Here is a 19,437-nt window from a genome sequence, read left to right on the forward strand (position 1 = left end):
TGACTTTATTTAGTCTCATTGGATTATAATTTGATTACAATGAACTGGATTGTGATTGGCTTGAATAGGACCGGATCTTTTGAGTGCTTTGATTTGTTGTGATTTGGCACTATTTGAATATAACTGAATTTAATTGAATTAAAGTGATATATAATCTCTCTAGTATGTTCTGGGTCTGGCCCTGTGCCCCCTCAGTTTGATGTGCCCTAAAAACCTCTGAAGGGAGGCGAGCAGGAGGCATCCTAATCAGATGCTTGAACCACCTTAATTGATTCCTTTTGATGTGGAGGAGTAGTAGCTCTCCTCTAAACTCCATCCGGATGCTCGAGCTCCTCACCCTATATTTAAGGCAAACCCCAGCCTACCTCTGAGGGAAACTAATTTCAGCTCGCTTGTATCCATGATCTCCAAATTTCAGTCCCTACAAAAATCTTGTGACCAAAGGTGAAGGCTGGAACTAAGACAGGCCAGTAAATCGAGAGGTTCCCCTTTGGCTCAGCTCCCTCTTTACCACAACAGACTGGCACAGCACCCTAATTGTTGCTGACGAATCCTGGATCCGTCTGTTTATCTCATCACTTCAACTTGCTGCCTCTTGTGAACAAGATCCTGACTTACTTCAAGTCCTTCATTTGAGGTCGAGTCTCATCTCTAACCAGGAGGAAGCCCTCCAGTCATTTCAAGTTGAGAACCATGGCCTTAGATTCGAAGGGGTTGATTTTCATCACTTCCGCTTCAGAAGCCAGCAGAACAACATCATCAGCAAATAGCAGAGATGCAACCCTCTCTCCTTGACTATGCCTTAAGTCCCTGTCCATGAGAACCACCAACAGGATCGGTGACAAGGGGCAGTCCTCGGATGAGAACAGCACGCAATAAAGAAGCTCAGCTTTGTGCCAAGGATGCGGACACAGCTAATGCTTTTGGTTAAACAGGGACCTCATAGCTCTGAACAGTGACTGACCTCAGCTAACCTGGATCTCTTTTCTGCCTCCAGGATACGTGGCCTGTCTCTGTTTCTGCAGACTTTGGATCTCCAGCCTGATCCCCATCTACCAAATTCTGCATCTTGGAAATCTGCCACTTGCCAAGATCACTCTTAAAAATAGAATCACTTGGAAAGACTAAGCCGGTCTCATCTCAGTGTTTTTCACTGGGGTTCTCAGACCACCTGTGACAGGTTTGTTCATCTGTGACATCTAAGCTAATTCAGAGAGCAGAGAAAATCCCTTTCAAATAAAAATAAGGTACAAAATGAATATGGTTCTGAAGTATCTAGTTAATGTGTTACTATCTATTTGGTAACTTGTGGCATCTCAGTTTTGAATCTAGCACAGCAGAGCACTCATATCAGTGGAAAGGTTGTCTTGGCTTTGATCCTGAGATGTTTTTAGCTGTAAAGTAATTAAGAAGCATGAATTATAAAGTACTTTGTTGACCGATGTTAAAAAAAAAAAAAAAGCTGTCCTGTCCTCCTATGACCCAGAATAAAAAACATTACATTTAATTTTTATCATTTATTATGAATATGAAATATATGTTAAGAGGATTTAAAAAGTAAATGTATTTCATTCATTCAGTTGTCCCTTGTCGTGGACATCACGTACTGTTTTTTAATAGAAGATATTGGTGTAATACAATGATCTCATATTCTTTTTCATATGGATTTACTTACTATGGTTACTTAGTATGGTATTTTTAAAGGTGTCTCCATGAATGATCACCATTGTCTGGTTTGTGTGTTTTCATTTATTTGTTTTTTTCAGAGTAATCAGAAGGTCTCCAGACTCCAGCACTGTTGGCCTGTGAGGCATTCTCCTCCACTTTAGGATTGAAACGGAACTAATTGAGAAATTAGAGGTATAATTTAATGTACTTTAATTAAATGTGTCATCAATAACATGAATCAAGGGGGCAATGATGGATGGTGAGTGTCTTCACGTTGTCCCTGCTTGGGCCCTTAAAAGATAATGTATCCTGTTCTGAATTAAGTTTGACTGTCCATCTCTCCTCCACCACATCCACTGACAGCTCTTAGTCTGATTGCCAGGCATAATTTCTAGTAAAATCAGCCCCATACAGCCCTATGCCTCCTTAAGAATGTAAATTTGCAAAGAAAAAAGTTCTAACAAACAAATTATTATCAACATCAACCTTTATTTCAGACACAAAGATCCACATAGACAATGTAGAATGATAAAAACAATAAAACAGCTGAAAAAATACAACCACAATGTCAATATTACATTTAGCAAAAAAGAATTGAAAAATAATTCAATAGAATTTTAGACTCATACAATTGGCCCATAATGGCAGAATATATAAAGTAAATTAGGTTTCTCGATGCAGCATGAAGAATAGGAACATAATTTGTTATAAATATCGTGTAAACAAAAAAAAAAGAATACTTCTGATCATTTTTAGCCATTTCCTAACCTTAATCACCTCGCTTTGTTTTTGATCACTTTAAACAGCTTTGATCACCCTAATGAAGTAGTTTGTAATGTACAAATCAGCGATGAAACAGTTTTGTGTTTGAAAGTGCAAGGAAACAGCAACTGAATGCACACAAGAGTAGTTAAAGTAAGCTTCTCAACAACAGTGGCACATCCAGGATTTTTGTGTGTCAGGTGTCTTATAGGGGTCACATTTATTTAAGTATATGTCCAGGGTCCCTGTATGATCCATTAAAACGTAAGGCAATTATACATTCAAACAGAGCTTTAATATGATTTGCAAACAATTTATTTTGTATTCTTTTTGAAAAGTTAAAGATGATGAGTTCAAATGGATCTCACAGTCATGGTGCATTCATGTTGATTCAGAACAGTTTTTCACACCTTTTTCAACATCAAAGTTTGGATTTTTTTTTTTTTAAGCCCATCCAGTCTTGGCTCTTCAAGTTGTGAAGCACCATCCTCCACCCCTCCAACCTTTGAATGTGTTTGATGTGGTGCAACAGTTGATTTTCAGCTATTTATCAAAATACTGTGATGCGACATTCCCTTTGGGAATTACTTTTTTTTAAATAAAGTACCGAGCCCCACAAATGTAATCTCAATAGAACACCAGTAGGAAATTGAATGAATAGTGTCTGTCGAAAACGTTTGAGACTCACGTCCCCCACTTAGGACAAAAATGAATCGCCAAGACAAAATATAAGTCAATTTATGAGGAGAGACACCAGGACACAGCTTCATGTAGCCCCCTTTCTTAAAGTTGCCAGCTGGCAGGCACAATAGGTGCAGCTTTTGGCAACAATGCAATGAAGACTCATAAAAATGTTAACAAAAACGTATGTTGGGTTGAGTATATAAATGGAAGAAGGCATGGAAGTGAGGAGCTAGTCAAGTTTGGAGCGGAACGGTTTACAGGAGCTGAATTTTAACCCAAGAAAAGCCAGAGTCAAACTGATTTTGTGTTACAAAAAATGCCACTAACCCCAGTTAAGGCACTGAAGTCACAGATGAAGCAGCCCCAAAATTTTTCTGGACTGTGGAAGGCCAAAGCCAGCGTGAGCCAGTCACAAGAGAGAGTTCCGCGTGTGTTTATGTGCGTTTGTCAATGACAGAAATCTTTACAATCACATGAATTCCCCCCTCCCTTCCCTCCTCCCTTGCTAAGCTGACACTGCGCATTTAAACGTTAGCTGCTTTTACCTCTAATAGGATCAGCGGGACTTACATTTGTCATCTGATAAAACTAAGCAGCTTGACAACTACACTGCTCCTTCTTAACCAATTTATGCTCAATTAGGATAACAGGGAAACTTCGGAAGGAGGAAAATTATTTAAGAAAATCTTGAGGGAACAGACTATCATTACTTCATAAGATAGTTTGCAGTGAGAGTAATTTAGCCCAGACACAAACGAGTTAAATGGAAATAATGGACTGTTGGAGGAAAACATTTTTTACTCATGGTGACGATATTAGTTCCTCAAGGTAAATTAATCAATTTCTAGTCTGAAATATGTATGAATACTCTGGATGTTAATGCTTCACTTAAAATTAAATAATTGTTATTTCATTATATTGTACTATATCACTATGCTTTTATTGACACCAGTAATCAGCCAAACGTGACACTTTCCCATTTCTTTGGGCCCTCAGCAGCAGTATCTTAGTGAATATGTATGTATATCAGTGTATCTCTTCCTTGTCAAAATCTTCCTGCCTGCAATTACCGACAATACAGCCCCACCTCTGTGGTCAGAGATTTTAAGAGTGTAACAGCAGCTAATGTAGCCTTGAGTGGCTGTAGCCTCATGAAGGGAGGACAAAAGAAGCCTGACACATTCCTTTCTCCAGCTCCTGTTCTGTTTAATAGTCTCTTCTTTCTTCAACTCCAGCTGACATTCACATGTATACTATCAGCAGATTGAAATTCTTGCAACCGAAGTCATTACACAGTCGACTTTCCAGCCAGCTTGAGTATCAGGCTGAGCTGTGAGGTGTGTGTGACAACTAGAAATCTCAGGTGGCACATACTTAATGTCCTGACAAACAAGCTTAAACATTTTTCAAACCAAGTAGCAACGTTAACAGCCAGTACACAGCTCCATTTTTAGCCTGAAGGATCCGTGTGTGTGTGTCTGTAAGTGTAAAAGAGCAAAAGGTGATTAGTGAATTATTTGAAAATCATGTTCTGTGCAGCCATGATAAAGTTTGTTGTGGTGCTTTTGTCTGGAAGGAGTCTGATGTTGTCATCATAAAGTTTTTTTTCCATAAACCAAATATGCTTTTTAAGTTACTTTGTATCGTGTGCGGTGCATGTTCACACCAGCAATGAAGGCTGACCACTAAGCTCTCTACTTTTAAATCAATCGTTATTTATCTGCATCTGTATCTATCTGACTGAGGCCACGGGAAATCTCTTTAGCGTCTTTAAGGTTGCAGCTGATTCTGTGACAAGTTTAAAGTCTTTGTCTTCTGCTGATTTAGAGTGAGGTGCCTGCAAACGCCTTTACTCAAGGAAATCATTCAGGTGCTCAGTGAAGAAACTAGCCACTAATGAAAGTGTTTGGTCATCATTTTTAATCTTATTGTCAAAGAAGATATACCAGTAAATCTATTGTTAATATGTCTCCTGTCAAAGGCTTTGAGGAGGTGTTGTACCCCTACAGTGGGATCATTTTTAGCACTTAAGATGCTGCAGGATTTTGCCCGATGTTCTCTGAGAAAGGTTTTGTGTCAGTGGGAGTTGCTCAGTGAAAAGTCATCAAATACTGTCTATTTACTAAATAATGCCTTCTTCTACTAACATTATAAAGATTCTTCACAGAGCAATCAGAGCGAATATCTGAATGCACTCCTTTGCTTATTATGTTCCTGACAGTTGCTAACTTTGCCTTAATGATCACTGACCTACGCTGTCCTTTCCTTTTATTGCTGGTGAACAGTTTCCCATCTGCTTTACTGGTATGTGCACTGCACGTTTTTAAAGATTAGTATTTAGATTTGGTGGTGACAGTAGTACCTGTTTTGCCATCAGGGAGATATGCTGCAAGCTGGATGGTCACTTCAGTTAAAATCTGCTCCAGATGATCTGCTACGCCCAAATGCTCACCAAGCTCTACAGTTACCAGCAGCATGAAACTGAGGATACACTTTGTTAGCCTGTGGGTAAGAAAAAACATGGGTTTACAATGACTAAACTTTCCAAATGAAATACCAACACCAAGCACCATAAAACCTTGTATCATCTTTTGGTTGAATTACCTCCTAATTTTGTTTTATTCGATTCATTTGAAAGACACTGAACATCAACACGAAGACTTTGGCTCTCATTCAAAACCATTTGAAAAAACGCTGTTGAGCTTTCATAATCTATTTTTGTCAAACTGTAGCCAAAAGCATCTCGACAGCTTGCACTATTACTCAAAATGTGGGTAATATACAAGCGAGTTCATAAGTAGAAAATATCCTCTTCATTTATAATGTCAAATCAATTGTAGGTCAGTAATTCACCATGCAATTATGGCTATATACTGTATTTTTTAGTAGTGACTAAACTAATCTCATTGTAAACTTCATTTATCACTGTAGCAGAATTTCAGATGAGACAGAAAACCACCACGGTCACATAAAGGTACATAAATCTCCCTTAGTCATTCTATTCTTTTCTTTTCTTTTCTTTTCTTTTCTTTTCTTTTCTTTTCTTTTCTTTTCTTTCTTTCTTTCTCACAGTTTTAGAAAATAGAAATAAACCTATTGTAAATTGTTCTGTGGGGTGTTTAACTAAGACGCTTCAATTCTGGGACATGGTTCTCTTTTAAAGTTATTATCCAATTTTTTTTTTTCAAATTTCAGGGCATCCTTTCTTCATCTAGTTCCACATAACGGGGGGTGAGGGTGCTGAGAGAAAACTTTCGGTAATTCTCTCGTCTCTTAAAAAAGAAAACTGATGAAAGTAAGTCTTGTTTGGGCTTCATTAGCCCAGCATTACTTTGTGGGGGTGAATGAGAATGACATTTAAAACAGTGACTTGAGCGGAAAAACGCCGCCAATCACTCTTAAAGGGGACGGATTGCAATTAACAACCCTCTCCTAATCCCCTCGTTTCGCCTCCTACGCCGCCTCAGCTTTGTCTACCTCTACATCTCACTCCTCTCCCACTCTCCTCTCTGAGCTGGAGTGGCTGCTGCTGAACTCAGCTGCTCAAAGCTCTTTGCACTGGATGGTTTTATTTAGCGGCACTTTACAGGAGAGTTTCTTTCAGGACTGTTTACGACACACAGAAGATCATTAGAGGGACATAAAGAGGTAATCAGAGTGGACTGAGAGGCTGCAGGCGGAGCACAGAGCGGATCTAGGAAAGTAAAGTTGGAGGGTGAGCTGCTGAGCGGAGCAGGTGGATCACTGGCAGCAGTAACTTCAGCTCTTCAACATATTTTCTTCTAAAAGGTAGGCACTGCCACTGTCTCATCTAACAGAGCTGCTCGTTTACTTTTTGTGTGATAAGTCTCCTAACTCAATTACTTTTCATAATTTTCATCTGCATGCATATTTTATCCTAACACGTCGTCCTAGTTTATCAGCAATTTCTGTATCAAATATTGAATAGTTTGTGTGTAAACTGTGTTGAAGAACATCCTGTAACAGCAGACATTACATGCGTCGTTACAAACACTTGACCGGCTTATTGTTTTGTCATTACAAGGTTAAATGCACATATTTGTCTCGTGTTTGGAGAACACCCATTAAATCTGTCTTTAGTTGAATGAGAGGTGTGAAATTAACTTAACACGTGATTTCATATTCATAAAAAGTGCTGCGTGGCTCTAGGTTCTGACCATTCATAGAAAAGTGAAAACGGTGATATTGTTAGGTTACTTTTCTTTTACAGTATAAGGGGTGACCTCTCAATTGCCTGGAGCTTTGTACATGATAATCAGGTTTAGAGGTGTAGAGGGATTGAACAGAGAATTATCAAGCTTAACAACGTGATCTCTGACCTCCTGTAGTTCATCCCCTACACCTTTTCCTTCTGTCCGCAGGCCCGGGTTGTTGCCCAAACGCTCGAATGCATTTATCACTGGACACCATGAGCATGGTGGACGACAGCTGCCTCTCACCAAGCAACTTCCACGAAATGGGGAAAGGTGGGGGCGCTGCTGTGGGAGGCCGCGTCCACAGCATTGATGTCATCCTAGGATTCAGTAAGGACCAGGACCCTTTGTTAAGTCCTACTGGGGCCCCGGGGCCTCACAAAGTGAACATCGATGGCCTGGTCGAACATGGGAAGCAGCACGAGCCCTCGTCACATCCGTCCTACAGCGGACACGTTTCCTCTGTGAGGAACAGCAGCACAGAGCAGCAGCAGTACCACGGTGAGTGAAGTGATGCCGGCCTCCAGTCATTACAAGCTTTTTGTTGTACACCACAAGGCAGTAATTATCTTTTGGGTGAAGTCACCAGTACTTTGGTCAGTACTGATGCTCTGCTTTAGAGTTTGTAGGCCGTGGGAAGTAGCGGCTGTGGCTCAGTGGTTAGAATGGGTTGTCCAAAAACCTGACGGTTGGCGGTTTAGTTCCCACTCTCACTGCTCAAAGATTGGTGAACTGACAGCTGGAGGGGTGGCAGTCCACCTCCTTGCCATGGCTGAGGTGCCCTTGAGCAAGGTACCGTGCCCCCTTTGCTCCCCGGGTGCTGTGAATGTCTGCCCACCGCTCCAGTGTCTGGATGGGTTAAATGTGGAGGAGTAATTTTGTGTATTTTGTGTGACAATGACTCCCAAAGTTTATGAAGAAACAGATTTTTTTTTATATTGATTGTAAAACACGAAAACGTCATCTTCAGTGTTTACCAGATTTATAGATAATTTTTTTCCCCAGCACTGAAATGATAAATTCATGCCTCTGGCCTTTTGATTTTGATTTAGACTGTTGACCATAAACTTATCTGGCCACTGGCCATTGTCCATTCAAGAATAAACCAGTCTAGGTTCATTCTAAAAATAAACAGTGTAGACAGTATGTATAAGGCTTTAAATGTAGCCACAGAAACATTAGCAGACGAATCAAAAGCGTAACAGACAGCGTACATTTAAAAAGATTTAAAGAGCTGTTTCAACAAAACAGCCTCTGAAAAGTGATCAAACAATGATAGACTGTCTAAAACATCTATGAGACACAGTGGGCCAAAAGCTGGCCTGAACTTCGGGGTAAATCCTGGGGTTCAGCAACTGCAAATATAGTGCAATGAAAACGTTATAAACCAAATAATTGAACATAATTTTGATACATATTAACATGTTGAAATCAGTCCTATTCTTCTGCATGAGAAGAGGGCAGCAGCTGTAATTATCGTTGTCTTTTATCCTGTCATTACTTGAACACTTGTCGAAGGTTATCCCATTACAAGTTGACACCATTTCTATGCATTAAAATAACCACTCATATGCAAATTTAGAGTCAGTGTTGCATACTGTTGCCATGTAGCGGTCGTTGCATTAACTGAATAGTGCGGACTGAGAGATAAATCACAGGACAAGATGGTGAAGGGGGTTTATATCCCCAAGACCAATCCCATCCCCTTGTGGAATTCCCCCTAATCTGCTCTTCTGTGCAGATTAGATTGTACAGTAGTTCATTCTGGTGTGATTGTTATCATTCGGTCTCAGAATCAAATTTACAACATTTAATCTGAGGCTATTTCCAGGATCAGGCAGGTGGTTGGTGATTTTGTGGTAGAAACAAAAGAAAAAGTTATCTCTGTGACCTGGTTATGGATCTAACCATCTATCTATGCATCTCCACCAGAGAAATTAAGTGATTTAAATTCACTTTTGTTCTGTTAAAATAAGATACATCAGCAACAATGACATCACTCTCTTTATATCTGTCTTTCCTGTGAAGTCAGTCCAGTTCTGCCTGAATGAGCTGCTTTTCAGTGTCCGGTGTCAGCCACCCCTTCTTCTCTGTGCGGAGATGCTGTCCTGGCTGAGAAACAGTGGCGAGACTTCAGACTGGTGGCTGCAACGGGTTGACAGGCCAAGAGCTGGTCACTGAACCAGACCTGACCTCTGCCTTTGTCAGTGCCTGGTCTTTGTCATAGTTGCTTAATGAGAGGTGGATAAATCAACCCCCCAAATGTTGCTTTGCTTCTGCCGCTGCTCCTGTTTGCCAGTGGAAAGACCATGGTGACCTCTTTTTTTTTTTCATTTCCAAGCCTCTATCCATGTATCCCCTGAATAAAAACAAGCTAACATTAGGATTGGTGCACAGTTGTTCTGCTGAAGCTCAGAAAAGGTTGTGAGTTCTTGTCTGTCCTTAGGCTGTTGAGTTCGGATGTTCAAGCACAAATTACAAACTTCACTGTCAAGGCAAATTAACTCTCAGAATTAAGAATGAAACTGCTGCTGCTGACTTTTTTGTAATACCAATACATCATTGTGGTACAAAGAATGTGCAAGTCTGCTTCTTTAAGCTTTGCGGAGCTTTTAGCACATTTTAGCTCATTGGTTTAGTTGAAATGATGCTGTTCAAAATAAACTAGCACTTTGTCTCACTTCTTGTTTCTGTGGAACCAATTAAAAAAAAAAAAAAGGAGAGAGATTATTACTAAAGATTGATCTAAAGTCCACTTTACTTACTTACAACCACATCCGCTAACAGACACTGTAAGATATATTTATTCATTTTATTGAAGCAAATTATATCGTAAAAACACCCCCACAGAGTAGAGAAAAGGATATGATATAATGGATCCCGAAATGGGAACCATTACAGTGAGAGCCTTGTAGTGTAACAGGACCTGGTCATCATAACTGTAGACAATGTAGACATTTTCAATCTGTTTTTGTGGCTTTTACTTTGATTGTAATCAATGAGACCAATAGAAGTAGCTAAGACTGGCTGTTACATACTGCTTGTGATACGGTAGACCACTACGTGAAATTCGTCCCTGTCCACAAAAAAATGGAGCAAATATCTCCCAAATATTTCTTAAGAACAATTTACCTTTGGAGAAGATAAAGATTTGAAGCAACTTCTCTAAATCCAGTTAGGAATGTCTCAGAGCTTCTTTGAGGTTCAGGGCATTGCTTGCTTCACTGACCTACAGTAGTCCATTGTTGCAGGTGTCAGATTAATGTGTGCTCTGCTGGAAAGTGGTTGATACAGTCGCACGAATATGGGTTGTTTTCTGTGTCTCTCTAAATTGTTCCTCGGTTTCACTAAGTCTGTTTTTGAAAATGTAGTGGGAGATATGGAGGACGGCACGGGTTGCTGATGACTTTTTCTCATATTCCAAACAGACACTGGCTTGTACGCAAACAAGAGTGACGAGGAACTGGGTGGGCTGAGGAAGAGTGTAGTAGAGAGTGATGAAGGCAAGTCTCCAGAGTCATGCAAGGATGATCAGCCCAAGAAGAAACACAGACGCAACCGTACCACCTTCACCACTTACCAGCTGCACGAGCTGGAGCGTGCCTTTGAGAAGTCCCACTACCCAGACGTGTACAGCCGAGAGGAGCTGGCCATGAAGGTGAACCTCCCTGAAGTCCGAGTCCAGGTGAGATGAGCTGCATTTACATGAAATATTTGCTTCTCTTCCATTTTCCCTTATGTTAGGCTGTTATTACATCAAATACAACACAAATATACCTCTAGTAAACAACTGTTATGTCAGATAGCTTGATGCTGTTGTCTTGTACAGTGAAAGTCTCCTTATTGATACAATTGTCTTAACTTTATCACCTTAGATAACCTGCAGACTTAAACTTGTTTGTTCACCATATTGAGCCAAAGCCCCTGGCCTTTTGCCTGTGGCTTGGCAGTGTTCGAGTGAGCAGATTATACTAAATGATTAGGCAAGCCTGCTGAGTGGTTCCGAGTGCTAAGACTCAGCCTAAATGAGCAGCAAGGACAAGACAGTGGAGAGGCTACAGGAACAAAGGGCAAAATTTGAGGCAAAATAGTGTTTGTAACTGGCTGTAAGGTGTAGTGCAGCCATCAGATATCCTCCGTCTAGCTGCTTGAATGTCATGTTTTTCAGAAACACGCTTACAGTATCATAGCATAGGCTATTACATGATATTTCACTGGAATTGTAACTCAAAAGGTAGAGTGGTTGTTTTTTAGTTCCCAACTTCTCCAGTCTGCGTACTGAAGTATCATTATTCAAGTTACTGCTCTGTTCCTCACTTGTAAGTAGCTTTATTTTTCATTTCAGACTTAAAATATTTGCTGTATTTCTACATTGTTGAGACCATATAAGGTTTCAGAGATGCTACTTTAGTTGTTGAATATTAGTGATGTAAAGGGCTCTTTTATTGGGAAATTTTCCAAAAGGTAACATTTGTTGTCTTACTTTGTGATAAACCTTCATGGCATCTGATCTGACAGAATCTTGTGTGTAAAGATGGTTCGAGATTAAACGATTTCCAGATGTATTAAGTTAGATTTGGAACTAATGCTTTTAAAGTCCATTAAGTACACAATATCATTTATAATTAATGTAGAAATTGTTTATATCAGCTCTATATTTGTAATATGTATATGTAATATTATGGCTAAAATAACTAATTTCATATAAATACATTCCAATAGCCACTTTTCAACTAAAGAAATCTGCCTTTTTATATCTATACAGTTGCTTGGTTTACTCAGAAGAATTAGTCTAAATGACTTAAAGTAATGTCAACAATTAATCATTTCAATCAATACATATAACCAAGAAACTTCCCCAGTTTTTTTGCTGGAATTAAAGCAATTGTCTTTTTCCATTGAAAATGTTCTGAAAGGGAATGTGTAGATATGTAGGACCATAACTATTTACATATTACTGATTTCCATGAATTGAAATGGTTTAATCAATATTTTAGAGGTTTTCTATGCACTTGTCTGAAAGAGACCAAATTTTGAAAGCAAAATCTCAAAATGGATTTCAGCTTTCAGTTCTGGAAAACACAAATAGCACACAATCATGCGCTTTATGTACTACCCCAAAATGTTCATCATAATATTTCATTTCTTTTCCAGGTCTGGTTTCAGAATCGCAGAGCTAAATGGCGTCGACAGGAAAAGATGGATGCAAGCACGATGAAGCTCCATGACTCCCCCATGCTTTCCTTCAACCGTCCAGCCCCAGTCCACACTAGCATGGGTCCAATGACCAACTCCCTTCCCCTGGATCCCTGGCTGCCCTCTCCTCTGTCCAGCGCTACTCCTGTCCACAGCATTCCGGGCTTCATGGGTCCAGCTCAAGGCCTCCAGCCCAGCTATCCAAGCCACGGATTCCTCAACGCTACTCCCCATGCTTCTCATCCTCATCCTCATCCTCATCCTCATCCTCACCCTCACTCTCATCCTCATCCGTCAATGGGTCAGGGGATGCAGAGTATGGCTCCTCCTCCTTACCAGTGTTCAGCACAGTACACTGATAAGTACCCTCTGGAGGATGTGGACCAGCGCAGCTCTAGTATCGCAGCACTGAGAATGAAAGCCAAGGAACACATCCAGTCAATGGACAAGACCTGGCAACCTATGTGACCAACACACCTGGCAGTCCATGATAAGTGTTGCTGGGATAATGAAACACTGAATGAATATCTTAGGGTTCAAAAGGCAGGAGTCATGTCTCCTGCATACAGAGCAGAAGAATTGGACTTTGAGCTGTGAAATTTGAGGAACATTTTTTAGGACTTTCTTTTAATTATTTGTCATTTTTCTCCTCATCTCAAGGACATGAAAGTGAAACCTGATGTGTGGTTGCATTTTTAACTTGAAACTGCCAAGATTCAAATATCTCTTCACTTCTCAATCTATTGCCTTGGATGCTGTAATAACCCCTTTTGGTGACCCTTGCTCGCATCACAGTTTGCACCCAAGGAACTACTACATTTAAATTTATATCCTTATGAAAAAAACATTTATTTGTCATGACAAACAATATTTTTTTTCAGCCATGCTGACTGTCCTTATTCATGACCACTTATATGGTTTTCCGCACATTATTTGTTTAAAATGGCTTCTCTTACTACTTACTGCCAAATTCATATATTTGAGCGCATAGATTAGATAATCTGGTATGACTGCTGGAAGTGAAGCTCAGTGAGGAGAGAACATTTCTATATGAGATCACACAAACTGCAAATTAGATCATTTGGTTGGAGGTTGAATCAGTGAGATGCTGCCACCTTTATGGACCAGGGCTGAGAATGTACCAAAAATTATCCCGCACAAAACATAATGCAGAGATGCTTTAAAGAAGGAAGGGAGGGAGTAAACAGGCTTGCCAGCGGAGTAACTTTTTTTTGTTTTTGCTTGAGTGGCAGTTGGAGGAGAAAAACCTGTTGGCAATTCAGTGCTGGGTGGCTGCGTGTACGTGCAGGGCAGCAGAAAGAGCTCTGTGTCATGCATCACCCCACATAGTTTAGTCTTTGTTTGGCACAATTGATCCAAGTGTATCCCCATTGTCTAAAACTGAAGGGGGGAGAAACGGTTTCAGGCTGCACTAAATAGACTCATTTTGTAATAGAAGTTTTTTTTTTTTTTTTTTCTTGATCAAACGACTAGAAACATGGATTGTAGCGACAGTCATTAGTGACACAGTATTGGTCTTTTACCATCTGTTGCTAAATTGAGTACTAATTATCTTAAAGGCAGAGAAAATCAGGCTTAAAATCAATAAGGAATACTTGGGCAGTAATAAAAATACTTTTTTTTTGGCTTGGTAAAGGATGCGGAGTAAGTCCATCACTGCAATGTGCAATTTCATAACTCCCCCCCACTTTTTTTGTTAACATTGAAACCCATTTTCTTTATAGTTGGAGCTTCCCGTTTTCTTGTTGGGAAATTTCTCTTTGATATGATTTCCAATGACAGAAATGACAGGAACAACGAACTTTCGTTTCTGGCGAATCTTAAGATTTGTAACCCGATAACAGGGAAAATAGTGTCACAGCCGCTGCTAATCATCGCTCCACTTAGCTTTTTGGTGTTGTTGATTAGTGATGTTTTTAGACACCATACAAGATCTGAGGATTATCTTGCACATTAAAAGTATCTTTAGGACAAACATTAAATTTGATCTTGGACCAAGAATAAGCCAAAGGTTAGATAATGGACAAAATTGCACTAGAACAGTTTTAGGTTTGTTTGTTGAAAATGTGAAAATGTACAGGATATTGTCTTGCATGTCCTAGTTATGTCTGTCTTAGTGTTATTGTTCTATTTCTTTATTTCTGATTTTGTCTGGATTTATTGATGTTCATGCTCTGGAAAGAATTGAAATCTACAGAATAAATATAGTTTGATAGAAATGTTTATCTCCACTTTCTCACTGCAGAGCTTTCATGTTGACCCCTGCACTTATTCCCACACTGTTTTTTTTGTCCTTACTAAGACTAAAGAGCAATCCAAGATTACTACAGTATAATCGTTGTCATCTGACATACATGGGCAGACATTCTTTCTTTTTAGCTACCGCTTGTGTTTCTTGTCTCCCTCTGTCATCTAAGAGCTCTTTCTTTTCATTACCCCTCCCTGCTCTCTGCTGTTCCTAGTTTGGTGGCAGGGTGCCAGCCTGTTAGGAAGATGAGACTCCAATCAATCAGAGCTTCCTAGGGGGGCCTCTGACCGTAGGGCCCTGCTCCCCTAATTGCCCCCAGGCAGGCAGGCCTGTCGGCAGGCTGAGCCGCTGCAACACATGTTCACAGGATGACCAGTGCCACCGTGCTTACTGGCCTCCTCAGCGTGTGAATCACTTTCCTGGACAGATGGAGGCCTGAATAGACCTCACTTTGAGGACCATATGGTTAAGCCGGTGGATGCAACAGGGCAATGTTTTTATGATTTTTGACATGTTGCAAAATGATTAGATCCTGCTTAACGCAATGTTTGTGTGAGGTTGGCTTGTGACTCTCAATCGGGTCACAGAGCTCAGCATCTGATTTTCCTAGAAATATTCAGTCTTACAGCACTTAGTTTCTCTGACAGAATGTCTATCTTTGGAAAACTAATTCAATCTGTTGCATGATTTAGCAACATTTTTTTAGATATAACAAGTTCACAAGATTAGTGAGACTTGTAGCCTTTGGAACGTTTTACATGTTATTTCAGGTTGTTCCATCATATTTGAAAGTGCTGTACAGATATTAAAATAGTAAAAATGAGGATAAAAGTGACCAACAATGTAAGGCGGTCAGAATGGGAGAAAGGAAAAAGCGAAAACATTAAGAAAGAGATTAGATTGAAGAAAAGTGTGGGAGTGTAAGAGAAAGACAGAGAGAGGAGGAGAGTGGAGAGGAAGAGAAAAGAAGGGAGGGTTGGTGGGATGGCTGCTCATCAGGGTTAATGATGTAGAAAATCCCCCAATTAGAGCGTTTTCCTGTGTTGCAGGATGAGTTCAGAGCGGGGTCCTCTGACAGCCCCAGGGATTAGTACCCGGGCTGGGCCGAGCCGAGTTGGGTTTGAACAGACACTAACTAAGAGCTGGACAGCTTGGCACTGCTCGGCTGGGGCCGGGTCGGGGCTCGGGGCTATAGTCACAGCCGGGGGCCAGGGTAGGCATGCGTTGAGCCGGAGTGAGTGCCACAAAGGAAAGCATGGGAAAAAGAGCAGCAACATGAAAAATAAGTTCTGATGAAGAGTTGCTCTCTGCTTTACAAACACAAAATGTACGACATACATTCTAACGGGAGCCAAATGGAACTTTTAACACTATGTTGATGCTCCCAGCATATATATTCTGCATCGCAATATTACTCATGTGCTCCCTAAAACATCCTTAATCTGATTTGGACATGTGGATTTGACAGAAAATCGGTTTTGATCTCAAACAATTAATCTCAAGATAACAAAAAGGTTGTTGTCAGTAAGATGCAGAAACACAGCCTTTAATCCTCCCTGTCCTTGATACAGTGAAAAGCATAAGTCTGTCTCCCCACATGGAAATAAATTGTTCAGTGACCAAAAATCTTTTGTCTTTCATGTGATATTCACCTGCAAGCAAGAGAAGCAAAACTGTTCATGTTAGCAAAGATATGTTTACTAGAGGCTGGACACTTGGAGACAGAATGTAGTGTTACAGACAGTAGAAAAAAAACAATTGCAATTCCTTTTGAGTTACCATCTTTACTTCAGTGACCCCTCCAAATTGTCTGATGCTATAATCTAAATCATATTCACAGACATGCTAAACCTGATAAAACTAATAACAAACAGGCAGAATGGAGACGATAAGAGAACTTCTGAGCTTCTAACTTATCTGAATCAGATATTTCATTGAACCTATCAAGCCACGATGTGGCTTCAAAACACAGGAACAGGTATACTCATATGTTGTGTAAAGGCTTAATGGGTAAAGGAGCTAAGAGGCCGAGTGGGAAGTACCCTTCCCCATAAACAAAGGTATACATCTAGTTATTGGTAAAGTTTGCTCTGCTTGAGGCAGACTGATTGTTGTGAATCACACCTCACTTTAAAAATAGCATGATATAGATTTCGAAACTTCAAGTGGCTGGAAAATTATATTTGGACCAGACAGTGCTCTCTGTCTATATATGGGGAAAATTTGCATGAAACAAACTGAATGAATAAATAGATATATATATAGAATATTTCACAACACCTAAATCTTCTGTGGGCAAATTAAACTGAAGTTGCATGTTGCACAAATTCATGTTTGAGAAAAAAAAAAAGGAACTGAACACTTTTATAATAAATTAAGTGCTTGTATGTGTGTAAGTATATGCTACAGTATAGCTATAGAATATAGGTTCATACAGAGATGATACAACCACAATCTTTGAGTTATCAAAGTAGAAATCCCGGTAATTCCAAAATATAAACACACATTTTCCAAAAGTTTTCACTGCTTTTAGTCGCTCTATGAAGATACTTGATACTTTACTTGAGACTTGACAGCCGTATCATCTCCAATTTCTTCAGTCGTGATTGCATAAAGGTCTGATCTCAAATGAGATTTGAATTCTTGAATTCAATGTTTAATTACTGAGCCTGTACATTGAAAGTGCTTCTTGTATAGGCTTGATAAAAATGACCACAATCAAAGCTTAATTGAATCAAAACCAACAGATCACCAAGAAAATCCTGAAAGTTCTTCTGTAGAGTGTAAAATCAAATGTGAGTTATTCAGACGTGAAGTCTATGAGGTTTCAGCTGAGAGGTAACTCGTTTATCTGTTCCTTCTGACTGTGAAATGATCTCTGACCTGCAGTTTACTCATCAAGATGATGACTAGACTCACCACTTGAACAAAACAGAAAATAACAAAGTGCATACAAGTGCATGATTCTCATTATCAGCAACAATCTAAGATCATAAGAAGTGAGGTAATGGTTGCCACTTCCTTCTCCCTTTTATATTTGATCTAGCTGTAAAAGTCATATGAATGAAGATTGTTGACTGAATTGCTTGTGGAGATTACCACTGAGAAAGACCTAACTCAACTCTACTACACAGTGATGGTGTTCATCAGAAACAATTGAGTGCCTAATGACTAATTGATTAATTGTGCAGTCTATTATTTTGCTCCTGCACTCCAGTAGATCTGAAAGAGCCACGGCTGGAGTTAACAGTCTTATTGGAAGGACGCGTTCCTTGCAAAGGATAATAAGGGAAAATAGCGGAATTAATTGGGTTTGATTAAGAGAGCTTTTCAATGGGACACAGCTTTTTCGCATGACATAATTAGAGGTCAGTTAAGGGGGGGTGGAAGGGTGAGGTGGTGAGGCGGGGGGTTGTTGGCGCCAGTGCTTTGAGGGTGTGTCTGTCAGACAGAGACAGATAGACAGACTGAGAGTGTGGGTTATGCTTCCTTCACACTTGTATAACTATGCTATGTGTCTGATGTGGTACATTTCTATAGGCTCACTCACCAGAAAACACACAGTGAAGTTTACAGGGGGCCCTCTGTGTGCTCAGCATGTGATTATTATCACTACAATTGCCAGCGCTAAAGGCTCTTTGTTAATACTACATGGTCATTAGCTGTGCATTTCAGAGACTGCATTATTGTGTAGAATGGGATGATGGCAGAAAAATACATTCAGCATAGTTTTTGGATTTGCAAATTTAATTTATTCCAGACATGAACACACACACGCACATATTCTGCTGAATATGGTTGAAATAGAATCCAGGAGACAGGGAAGTGGATCTAAATATATATTGGAACTGTGATAAACCACGACCAGGCTTCGCACTTGATTAGATTATAGAATATTTCATCATGCATCTGCAGGTTTTTTTTTTTTTCTCTGAACAGTTTGGATTTTACTGTTCTCTGTTTAACAGGATTGGCAACAAATAATGAGCCCAAAACAGTTCAGTGAAGTGGATCTTTAATCCCACCGAGAGAAGCATTCACCTTTGGCAAGATATTAGATTATAAACCACAGAGGAATGTGTAATGGAGAGAGAATTTGTTCTGCAGAAATTGTCTCATTACTATACTTAGACATCCCTGCATAGGATCAATGAAGCACATTCGTTAATATTACTGATGGCATGTGTTCTGTGGTGTGCTTTGACTGTAACACAAGAGGTCAATTTGTTTGTCAGATTGCAGGCAAAACATGTGAGCTAAAGCCATTGGTTCAGATAAATTCATTAAGAAAAATTAGGCTTATTTGAGACTTTTGGAGGTAAAGCATCCTGAGCTGGATCTAGTTATAACTGAAAATGCAGTCGGCTACAATTAGAAGGAAAATAAGATAGTTAATCACAGTGGCTAATTAAAATCTTGGTAATAAGAAAGGGTTGCATTCAAATATAATGTCGATCCATCCAAGTTCATCAAAGGGCAAACACAGAGACAAACAACCATGAACACTTGCACTCACACCTACAGGCAATTTAGAACCACTGATTAACCTAACATGCATGTTTTTGGAAGGTGCAAGGAAGCCAGCGTACCCAGAGTGAGTCCATGCATGCACAGAGAGAACATGCAACACGACTTGCGGTGTGG

At 39.8% G+C, this 19,437-nt stretch overlaps 1 protein-coding gene across 1 annotated transcript; it reads left to right on the plus strand.

Moving 5' to 3' along the window:
* Positions 1–7,522: 7,522 nt before the first annotated feature.
* On the plus strand, positions 7,523–12,992 carry rx1 (retinal homeobox gene 1). The gene is made up of 3 exons (XM_072388691.1): positions 7,523–7,829; positions 10,757–11,013; positions 12,483–12,992. The coding sequence occupies exons 1-3, from the start codon at positions 7,523–7,525 to the stop codon at positions 12,990–12,992; spliced, it is 1,074 nt and encodes a 357-aa protein (XP_072244792.1).
* The last annotated feature ends 6,445 nt before the right edge of the window (positions 12,993–19,437 follow it).

The sequence above is a fragment of the Leuresthes tenuis genome, unplaced genomic scaffold (genome assembly GCF_036924035.1).
Source record: "Leuresthes tenuis unplaced genomic scaffold, fLeuTen1.0.hap1 SCAF_7, whole genome shotgun sequence".
NCBI lineage: Eukaryota > Metazoa > Chordata > Actinopteri > Atheriniformes > Atherinopsidae > Leuresthes > Leuresthes tenuis.